General features: G+C 40.1%; 1 protein-coding gene across 1 annotated transcript in view; it reads left to right on the forward strand.

The window, feature by feature from the left end:
* Positions 1 to 11,706, forward strand: part of PTCD1 (pentatricopeptide repeat domain 1) — a 14,182-nt gene extending 2,476 nt beyond the window's left edge. The window contains 7 exon segments of the mRNA XM_083155006.1: positions 133 to 178; positions 181 to 233; positions 849 to 1,464; positions 1,467 to 1,516; positions 6,506 to 6,622; positions 8,492 to 8,674; positions 11,110 to 11,706. Coding sequence (XP_083011132.1) covers positions 133 to 178; positions 181 to 233; positions 849 to 1,464; positions 1,467 to 1,516; positions 6,506 to 6,622; positions 8,492 to 8,674; positions 11,110 to 11,265 — 1,221 coding nt within the window. The 3' untranslated portion in view covers positions 11,266 to 11,706.
* Positions 11,707 to 11,950: the final 244 nt, after the last annotated feature.

The following is an 11,950-nucleotide window of genomic DNA, read 5'->3' on the forward strand; positions in this document are numbered from 1 at the left end:
TGGGGGGGGGGGTCCTAACAGCATCCCACAATGGGGATAACTGGGGTTTTACAGCATTTTTACTTTAGAGAATCCTGCCTTTAGTCTTGAATCTAGTTCTTTACACTAACACAACTTTTCCATGCTCTTCAGGAAATTGTGCAGAATTTTCGGATTGCTGATCCAGTCACCTTCAACATACTTTTATGGGATGCATAAAAAACAAAGATTTGGGCTTTCGTCATGCTCTTCAGGTACGTTGGTTATGGGGGATAGAAATGAAAAAAAAAAAAGCCCAATTCATACATTCAATTATTATTTTGCACTGCTGCCGATGAGTGTCCATATTTCTGCACTTTCCCGTGGTGATGAGCAGTAATTGCCAAAGTCTGTGTTTTGGGCACTCAAATAGTAATTTGGGCATTCCAATCAGTAGTTTAAATGGGTTTAGCCATTTAACAAGCATGATCAGTAATGGACACCTCCAAAACAATTTATTGAATCATTCCCAAAATTCTAGAAGGGATTGCAAAGCCTTTGCTAAATTGTCTTCGCAGGGGGAAAGTCCCAACTCCCCTCGTACATGGCTATTAGATTACATATCTGCTAATATGTCAAAATATTAACTGTGCTGTATATCTAGTGGTTACATTATGTCTTAGTTATCAAGTTATTAGCTGTATTGTAATCTGCATGTTTAGTTTGTGAGTATTTAAACTTAATTCAGTAGAATTTATATATTGCAGTTGACTGTCTTATTATTATTACTATTATTATTTATGTTGTATATTTTGTTAATCCTATTTCACAAGTATGTTTATTACTATTTCATTAATGAAGTCTTTCTATTTTTTCCATTTATGCTGCAGGTTTGGAGGCAGATGTTGAATATGAATATAAAACCAAATATTAACACCTATAACCTGCTTATTCGGGCCACCAGAGACTGTGGCATTGGAGATCCTCATGAGGCTTTTCATTTACTTCTGCGCTCCAAGGATCTGACAACCTTGAAGTTAAGTGCAGGCAACGAAGAACAAGGTAGAAAAGGCAAAAGGATCAGAGCAACAAAGGAACGAGATGAGGAGACAAATACACAGCAGCTGCTTCTGGACAATTCTGTAACTATCAAGGACTATAAGACCATTCTGGACCAACCATCTGAATATGAACTTGCAGAGATGAATGCAACATCACAATCTACTGACATGCTATCATTTGATGTCTGTAAGATTCCAAACCTGTTGGATCTGACCCTGAATACAGAAAATGTAATATCGCTTACAGATGTCAACACCCCAGCTGCTAGATTTGCTCTGATTGGTGACTTGGATGGGATATTTCAGAAAATGAAGGAAGACAGAGTATGCCCTACAATAAAAACCTTCACTCTCCTGGCTGAAGTAATGAAGCCTGACGTCCAGTCAGAGGCCACACTACTTGGTGTAATGGAGAGTTTCCGTATACAACCAGATCTGACCTTTTTTACACTTTAGTGTTGAAGAGGAGCAAAACAATGAACCTGCAGTTTGCTATGGTAAGAAAAGTTATCTGCATGTGGGACACATTGTATAAATATCTCCTCACATTGTCAGTGGAAAAATGTGACTGAAATCTGTTATTTTTAAGTGTGCTTTACCATGTTTCTTTCAGTCAGTTAGCACTACCATCAATTGCCACCAGAACTGTCCCACGTGTTGCTGTACCCATTATTTTTAAAACCGCTAGCTACAAGATTTGCTGCTCTGCCCTGTCATCACCTGTGGTTTCCATTTAAGCTGTTCCCTATTGCCAAGAACTGTACAGAAAACTATTACACATTCTTTAAGATAGTGACCCCAGGCTGGCTGAGACTGCCAAGATTAAGGTCTAGCTCATTATGTAAAGAGACAGCTGATGCAGAGTGTATGCTCATTTGGGGAACACGTATGCTTGGAAAGTAGGTTTGCATGTGCAGTCATACATATTACAAACACAGCAACACCTAAAACTGAACAAGCAGAAATTGGTTGTGTCATGGGGCCTTATTTTGGTTCATTCTTTCTGACAAAATCCTTCTTAGATGGGCAAAACCATGTGTACTGCAGGTGGGGCAGATGTAACATGTGCAGAGAGAATTAGATTTGGGTGGGGTTTTACTTCAAAGTGAGATCTATATTGCAGTGTAAAAATAAAGCAGTCAGTGTTTTCCCTGCACCGAAACAAAATTACTCACCCAAATCTAATTCTCTCTGCACATGTTACATCTGCCCCCCCCCCCCCCGCAGTGCACATGGTTTTGTCCATCTAAGAAGGATTTTGTCAGAAAGAATGAACCAAAATAAGGCCCATGGTGTCACAAAAGAGGATTTGTGAACTCGGTTGTGACTTTTGAGGGAAGTGATGGATGATATGTTGGAGTAGAATACCTTGTAGCAGGCTAGAACCATGACTGCTGGAATGGAATTGGAGGCAGAGGCAGGTATGCTGGAGAATGCCACTGGTGCTCAGAATCCATGGACACCAGAATAGAACTTTCAGACAGAGTGTACTGGCAAAGTTCGTAATGCTGTAATGACACTAGTGGTGTCAAACTCACAGCACAACAGCTGTTTTGGAACTTCACATCCCAGCATGCCTTGCCACAGATTTTCTATAATGGATTGCAAAAACTGTTGCAGGGCATGTTGGGAAGTGTAGTTCCACAACAGCTGGAGGGCCAGGAGTTGGACACCACTGCACTAGAGTATTGGGGATGCCAGAAGCTATGCATATGCCGGAATGTACAGGTGAATGCAGAATCCCGTGATGTCGGAAGGTATGCAGAAAACAATTAACAAATGGTACAGGATCCGGGCGCTTTAATGGGTTGGTTATCTAGAAGCAGCTGCTAGAGAAAGGGTTAATCAAACCCTTCAATTGTAGATATGCAAAAGGGTATGTGTTGTAACACAAATAACAGCGCTAAAAACAAATGAACAAATTAACAGTGAATTAAAACAAATAACAATTTAGTGGCCTAAAAACACAATGAATTAGTATATATACATAGTATATCAATATTTGTACACAAACAACATATATGGTGGTCTGGCTTTTAGACTAAATGAAATAGGAGAGCATCCATAGTTATGTATGGCCAGTCCCTCTATTAAAATATGAACAGAATGGTCCTTTAAACAAAGTTCCACATGGAATAGGATCTGTTTATAATTCAAAAGTCTCGCCACAATTGTCCTCACAATAACACGGTTATTCTTAGTTGGTTATCCTTAGTTGGAAAAGCAGGTTGGACCTGTGGATCTGGTGGTTATACCCATATTGTCCTCTCTCTCTAGGGGGTGGTGAAGATGAATAAAAGCAAAGATCCGGTGGAGGTGGAAAGAGTTAAGGACTGGAGGGTGACACTGGCTGGTGGCTCTTCTTGGCATCGGCGCGTTTCACTATCTCACAGCTGACCATACATAACTCTATGGACCCACTGCAATTTCATTTACTCTAAAAGTCATACTAACAGAAGTTGTTTGTGTACAACTTTTGCTATAATATGTATGTATATTCCAGTCACACAGTGATTGGAAACCTGTAGGGACAGAATAGCATTAGAAGCAGATCAGTGACTGTGTCTGGATGGCGCCGAACAGCAACACAGAGGGGGAAGCGCTGGGTGACTGGGCAGTAGCTGTGTCTGGATGATAGCTTGACTATGGCAGGTGACCTGATGTGGCTAAGGAGCAGGGAAGCCAGACAGTGGTGAGCATATCAATAGCACTGGATTGCCAGGCAGCAGCACAGACTGGAAGCATATGGGATGCCTAGGTGCAGGCTGAAAAAAGCCAGACAGAATACAATGAAAGATATTGCACAAAACTGATAAACAGAAGAACAAACACCCAGGTTTGTGACAGCACATCCTCTTTCAGGGTGTATTCTGGACACCTAAGCAAAGCTCAAGAAAAGTCATAGTTCAGTCCTAAGAACAGGTAGACCAAGGGTCCTTAACCTAAATGTTCTTGGTGGTTCAAGATGGACAAGCACTCAAAGCCAACACTCCACTATGACTTAGGTTGTATCTGGTGTGATAACGAGGATGCTTGGGAGTAATGGGCCCCATACATCATCAATCACAATTTATGGATTTCCAGATCCAGGGATTTTTTGGCCAGATAAATGGATTTTACAATCTATCTGACTTTGCCCACACATTACAGATTTATTTCAGTGATCGGCAGACTTTTCCATCTAAAGATTGCATCTTCATATCTGGTAATTGCCCAATCGATTGTCATTTCAGCTGTTCATATTGTAAATAGATGAAGAAGATGAATTGGGAATGCCCACACATCTAAAAAAGATCTGCAGATAATACCAGATTATTAAACATGTTAAAAACCTGATTAATCAATCGATTGGCGATTTTGATTGGGATTGCCAAAAGGGGGAGCCCACACATCTAAAATTAATTGTGGCAATCATCTCCATATCTGAAAATTGTCACAATTAATTGCTGATGTATGTGGCCCATTAGACTGATGGAATTCATTATCTTCTGGGGGAAAAACATGGCTAGAAAGGACTCGACCTTCAACAAAGGGTGTTGAGTCGTAGTCCTTATCGAAATCTGAGTTAGAATCCATGTCTAAGGTTAATATTTGGGCTCATTTTCTACGAGCTGGACCATACAACAATGGACTTAATTTTTGCAGTAGGACTTGAAGAGCTGGAGCATCAAGATATGGAATTCATAGAATTGGTGTACTTAGAATATTTCACAGAAGAAGCAGACCTTAAGGTACACCGGACTCTCATGGCCATAGATTCAGACAGAAGGATGAACAATTTTGTAAAAGTTAAAGACTCTAGCCCATTGTTTTGGTAATAAATGATCTTGGATGGCTGAAAAAGATTGATGGACTTGGTCATAGACAGACTTTTGACCGAAGAAGTTGAAGGATTCTTACAGGGAGTCTTTGACCCAAACCTTTAAAACTACAGCCTTAGAGAATGACATAATATTTTGGAGTCTGGGATCTTATGACTTGAAGAGCAGACTAGCCCATTCTAACGCTTCTCCTTTATATGCCAAAAACAGGTAACCAATGATGTTGGCTAGCGTGAGGCCAGATGAAGAGTCGGCCTCCATCACGGACAAATATCAATCCACTAGAGCTTAATAATGGTCGACATTCCTCTCGAAATGACTCTCTCTTGTGACCACGACTGGATAGACATATTGAAGGACTCTGGTTGATTCAGTGTCCTCAGGCCTGGAGGCCAGGGTAGCAGTGTCCTCAGACCCTAAGGCCAGGATCTGAGGACTGGTGGAATTCTTGTAAACCCCTTTCTAGAGTTGAATGTTGGGCACCCCACCTGAGATGAGAGACCTGTCATCACATAGGATCCATTAAGAACTACCATTTTATCTGCAACACCATTCCAGAAATATTGAGCACCACAAAAGAGGACTGGAATTGCAAAAAAACATTGGGGAGTACCTAGCCTATCCCTAATTTCTACCAGATCATCATCAAAGTGGATTGCCATCAGGAATCTTCAGCGCTTGAAATCATAGAGCATTCTGGGACAACTGGAGATTTGTTGTACAATCATGGGACAAAAGTCATATCCCTAATTTCTCCAGACCCTACCATTGTGGATCACCTTCAAAAATGGTAATATAATATCATATATATTCTACCTAGTTGGGACAGACTGATCACAACAGACATATTTTTATATTTCAATTATGTATTTTGAAGTATCTTGCATTTATGCTGTATAAACACATCAACCACATGAAATACACACAAATATATTTTATATGTTCAAAAAACAAGGTTTCAAAACATGAAACAAAATGTATGCTCTATCTCAGGCACTGAATTTGAATGCCAAGCAATCATTGTCTTGCACATTTATAGTGCCAGTTACATATCATTCCCTCAGTAGTGCTGTTACAGGTGTCCCCAGTAAGTTTTTAGCAAAAAAATGTCACTTTCTGGAATGTATGGTTTTCGGAATAATTCGGATAAGGGTTACTTAACCTGTTTTTTTTTATTATTATTAATAAATTTAATAGTTAATAAATATAATTTTTCAAAAACAATCTACTTTTTAGCCAGCACTGGCATATCTTTTATATATTTCTTAGGGGAGTGACTATCCTCTTGCCAGCTGCCAGAGTTTCCAGCAATGCAGTAGACTCTGGCATTGTGCCATGTTCTCAAAAATATCTCTTATTTGGATGCACAAATTACTGAAAAATTATTGTGGTAGTACTGGGTGACATTTATTGGACGATGGCTCTTTTACCAAAAAACACCCCTTTCTTGAGGAGTGATTTTGTTTAAAGAAATAAATGGTGTATGGAGGGGAAGAAGTCAGTTCACACTCCACCATTACCTATACCCTAGCTAGCATAAATGCTGCAATGTCCCCCCATGGATTTGGATTTTACTAGTAAGTACCAAAACCTGTTTTTCACTATTACAGGATTAATATTGTGCACAAGATCCAACATAATTGTTACTTGTTGACACATTTACAGGAACTGTTGCCCGTTATGGCCCAGAGAGGAATTGCACCAGACCTCTACACATTCTGCAATCTGGCTAGAGCATCTCACAAAAAAGAAGATGGCTTACAATTGCTGAAAGACATGGAGGTACAAATGCATGTCTAGTCTTCACTTGTGTTAAGTGTATTTGACATGATTATCCACGAAAACGAGTTGTTTTTCTCTCTGGAATATTATTAAAATCTTATATCACTGTGAATCTTAAGGTGTGTACACACTTGTACAATTTAGACTATATTACAATTTAGAATATGTATACAATTTAGACTATATAGTGCAGATCTGCACTATATAGTCTATGCAGCCAAGACTTTCTATATAGTCAAAATCCCATCTTGATCTCATGCAGATTGTACAAGTGTGTACACACCATTAGAATTTTAGGTACTTGTATATTATAGCGGCGCCCATCGCATCGCATACCAAAAGGCATACGATGGTATGCGATGCCATACAATGCGATGCGATTAAAAATTGTATAAGCAATGCTTACAATGTTAAATGCACCCCCACGCCACCCCCCACTATAAACGTGAACCCGAAGCGTGGCGAGCCCGCGAGGTGAGGCGGTACGCGTCCTACGACCTTTTCATACCCCCACTATCTACGTCGGCGTGGAGTTGAGAATATAAAGTGTGGCGAGCCACCGAGCCTGAAGCATGGCGAGCGGACGCGGATACCTTCACAGGTATCCGCAATCTCACAGGTATGCAATTCGATAAAAACATCGTACGACCAACATCGGGGGTGCCGCTATAATACACAAGTACCGAATTTTATATAAATATAAACTTCTATTCGCAAAGTACTATATTATATGCACACAAGTACTGTAACTCTATGGCAGATATACTAGTCACTAAAGGGTACCATTATCTTGCTTCTTTTAACAATTTAATAAGTTGCTTAAGTATAATTTTTTTAAGCAAATAAATTGGTGGGTTTTGCATCCACTTGTAATGACTATAGTATCATAATTTTATTTTTCCATTGGAACTTGCTTTATCTCAAGTACATTAGTATCATAGTACATAGTATCTATCTATGTATCTAATTATTTATCTGTATTGATATCCTTCTATATTTTAGTTAACAATACTCTTTTAGCTGTTTACTGCCAAACTTATGCCATAAACATAACAATGAGCTGAGCAAAGCTACATAAGTGTGTATCAAAAAGTAAAGCCGTTGTTAAGGTGTGCACACATGGTGGTTTTGCTTACAATTTTGCCTATATACAGTAGCCAAAATCGTGAGAAAATGTAGCTAGAATCGCACATTGTTTGTACTGCTTTCAATACTGTTGCTTGGCCCCGCAAGGTTGGTATTGCATGTAAAAATAGACTGTGCAGGCAAGGCAATTTTGACTGTGTTACATACAGATGGAGCACCTGAAGTGGAGATGGGCAGGGTTTCTGCTCCCCGAGGCCGAGTGAATGGGATGTGCGTGGGTGTGAGATGCTCGCGCATGACAGTCAGATGGAGCGTCTCTCCGCCGGCGATCGCCAGCGGGGGCATTCTGGTGATTCCCGGAGCTGTATGAGAGCCGCTCCATCTGTACAGCGTATTTGGCAATAGACCAAATCGCACAGTCAAAATCGCAAGTACATAATAGTATACACAATAATATTTATAAATATGATTTTTAATTATTTTACATGAATGAATGTAAGCAAAGGCACTGTATGTCCAGAATAATATATGGCCTATGGATTACACCAGCCTCAGATTTTCTAAATCATTTTAAACTTTATTTCATACTATTGCACTCTACAATCTGTTTGTTTATACTTTGTAACTACATTGGGTTCCCAATGGAATTCACATACAAATCAATAAGACAAAGTATGTTCACATATTGTTTTTGTGTCTAGTATGTATCTGCATTGTTACTCTTCTTTTTCTTATTGTTTTTGTAGAATTAATTTAAACTGTGTTTTCTGACTTGTGTTACAGATTGCTGGTTTCTGCCCCAATAATAATATATACAGCACTTTGATTAATGTGGCCATCAAAAAATTAGATTACATCTACTTGATTGATATTCTACGAGACATGAGGAACAAGAAAGTGGCTCCTAATGAGGTGGTTATCCGTCAGCTGGAATTCGCTGCACAATACCCTCCAAACTTCGATAGAGTAAGTGCACTGTTTAATGAGACTAAGATATATGTTGAGCTACTGATACAATTGTTAGTTTGTGTAGATATTTCTTACTTATCCCCTGGGGTCACTGGAATAATGGGGTACACAATATTTTAGGCTACATTTCCTCAGGCATGCTCTGACTGGGGCCATCTGCACACTCTGTGATGCGGAAGCACAGGGTGGTGCTGTAGTTGTAAGTGGGCCTTTGTCTGTCGGAAGTCCCACCGGGATGGCAACCCTTGCTGGGGCAATGTAAGGTTATGTTGTTTTCTAGCAGCTAGCTGATGCCACAGCTCCTACTGTTCCCGTATCTGTGGACATTAGTGCTTCCCATCCTTTGTAAGGATATTTGGATGGTTTCTTGTCTGTGACTGTTTTGGGAGCGGGAGAATTTGTTTGTCACCCTGTTTCCCAATCTGTTGAGCTGCCTTGGGCCAAGTGCTTGGCTTGCTCAGTACAGTGCTTAGTGCTAAAGGTAGTGGTGAGGCTTCTTTGTTGAGCTCTAACTACGAGACATCCAGCCAGACTGAGAATTACCTTCACGATGATTATGACCTGAACTTTTCCTTGTTGATAGAAGATGATACAGCAGACGTTGGAGGGGTTGAAACATTTATGAATGCTATCAAACAGGTTTTGAATATCTCTTTAGAGTCTCTGGTGTCCATTTCCAAGATATAGCATAAGTGGTCTGTTGGAGGATCTTCTAGCTATGGCTTTGTTCCATCCTAATTTCCAGACTTCTTTGCATCTGCTTCTCTCTTCCAGCAGAGGAAAGAAAGGGAATCTCCACCTTTTCATTACATTGCGATTGTTGTCACTTTTTCTATTGCAACAGCTTTGATTTGGCCTCTCTCTCCCTCCCTCTCTCCCCCCCCCCCCCCGCAATAACTGACAGCAGCACCCCTCCAACCCCCCCTCCCTGGCATAAACTGACAGCAGCACCCATATAGACCACCCCCTGGCATCACTGACCATATTCCCCGCTAACGACGCTTCCGGTCTTTGACTTGCACAGACTCCCATAGAGCTGGCACAGTTATACTTGGACAGTGGGAATGTCGGAAGGGATGCAGAAGTTCACTCTTTTAATATTGTCTTGGGTTGCGGCACTGATCGCTAAGAGCAGACGTCTACATCCCCTACAAATTCTCATCATGGAAGGAATTAAACCTGATATTGCCCATTCTGCTGTGAAGGAGGGAATGCTAATTCAATATTTTGATACTCTGGATCTGCTGGAAAATGTTCACAGTATTTTCATACATTTAAAAGAACATTGGGATTTGAATGGCAACTTTCATCACTATACAGTCCATGTAAAACATTTTTTTAAAATGATGTCCATTTTTATGGACATGGGGCCATAAAGGGTTGAGATATAAAGTATCTGGCTTCATCCACCATGGAGCGGGAAAATGGGATTTTACTGGTAAGTACTGAAATCCTGTTTTCTCCTTCAGGTACACAGCCTATCAAAAGGCAGATCTATAGCAGTCCAATTCTTTTGTGATCAATACTCTATGGGCAGTATTCAATGAGAATTTTGACGATGTGCAGCGAATAGCCACTGCCCGCCGCGTTCCGGAGCCTCGCCGGCTCCAGTATTCAACGAGCCAGGGGCTCACTGCCCCTGACCGGGAGCCTGAGGACGGCGGCAGGCAGGGAGATGGAAGTCTCCCTGCCTGCCCCAGAACGTTTGTGGGGGGGAGGTGGGCTCCCCGGGAGCCAAGCAGCACAGGCTGCCCCCTGGGATAGCCAACAGGGGACCGGGTATTCACTACACCCAATCGTGCATATGTAATGATCGGGTGCAGTGAATATATGAATATCTAATGAGCGGCTCAGCTCCCGGCCCCCTGCTGGCTGCTCTGTGTAAAAAAAAAAAATAAATAATAATATTTTTTTTAAATTAAATATATATTCATGTGCTTACAGCACATGAATAAAAATAGCATGCCCCTCCTCAGAATAAAATTCCTGATTTTTTTTACACCAAATGTAAAATACAAAACACTTTATTTTAAAAGTTCACATTCCACTTTACCATAAAAAGATAGCGATTGCTACTCTGTGAATCATGGCGATAAAAACCTTGAAATTCGCCATCTGGTCATTGAATAGGGTGATTCACCGTTTTAGTCAAAAAATCGCCGTACAGCACGAAAATAGCACAAAATCGCCATAAAACATGGCGAATCAGCCTCATTGAATACTGCCCTATATGTACCCTCTAGCTGTGTATTTAAGGTGGAGGGGACATACTGTATAATAGAAGATGTTTGTCTGACAAATAACTGACATTGAGCAGTCGATACTATGAAAATAGTTTAGGTTCCTAAAAAGGATTTTTGTTCTTGATTGATGGACTAATTTATCATCACTACCTTTTCCTTATAATGTAATGCAATGTTTTCCATTTCTAGTACAAAAGAAAGAATGTATTCTTGGAGCGGATTGACGGCTTTCGTGGTTATTACACCCGCTGGCTAGAATGGATGGATGCAGAGGAACCCGAGCACCCATGGAAAAAATTCCGGACTAAGCAAGAAAATAACTCTGAAGCCAGTGCAGAACTATGAAGATACTGATTTTGGTTAGACCGTCGCCCTTTCACCTTCAGTTTATTCAATGGTTCTTAGACATTAGCGTCTAGGATTATTTATTATGGAGCTGAATACAGTCTTCCTGGAACTTGGACCGTTATTTCTGTATCAGTTGAAGCCACAAACATGTATCTGTGTGCTGGTATTGGGACTGGATTTATTTCTTGAGATGCTTTGACTATTTTTCTACAGATGTTTCTTTAAGATTTTGTCCAAAATGTACAGGTTTTTTTTCTTTTGAAAGGCTTGTGAGTGCACAATTTGTACAGGTACTCCGATTGTATGTTTATGTGGATCTATACTGACGATGTGGGAATAATCAGAATACATGTGGCTAAAAAAAAACTATTGTAATTATCTATTTTTAAATAAATGGCTACTACCAGAGCATTCAATTATAGCTCTGCAGACTGACAATTCTTTGTATATGTCTATTTTTTTTTTATTGAGTATACAAATGGTACAAAAAATTAACAATCAATTAGCATATAACAGGTACATATGTGACAGGGTATCCAATGCATATACAACCCAGTACAAGGAAATTGCATTTTTCCATACAGTAGGATACCTAACACAATATACTGTAGAAACATAAAAAGAAGTGGTTGTATAGTAACAACGCAAGTAGTCACCATGTACAAATATTACGTGGAAGTAT

This window comes from Crinia signifera, chromosome 7, assembly GCF_055691185.1.
Source record: "Crinia signifera chromosome 7, ASM5569118v1, whole genome shotgun sequence".
Classification (NCBI taxonomy): Eukaryota; Metazoa; Chordata; class Amphibia; order Anura; family Myobatrachidae; genus Crinia; species Crinia signifera.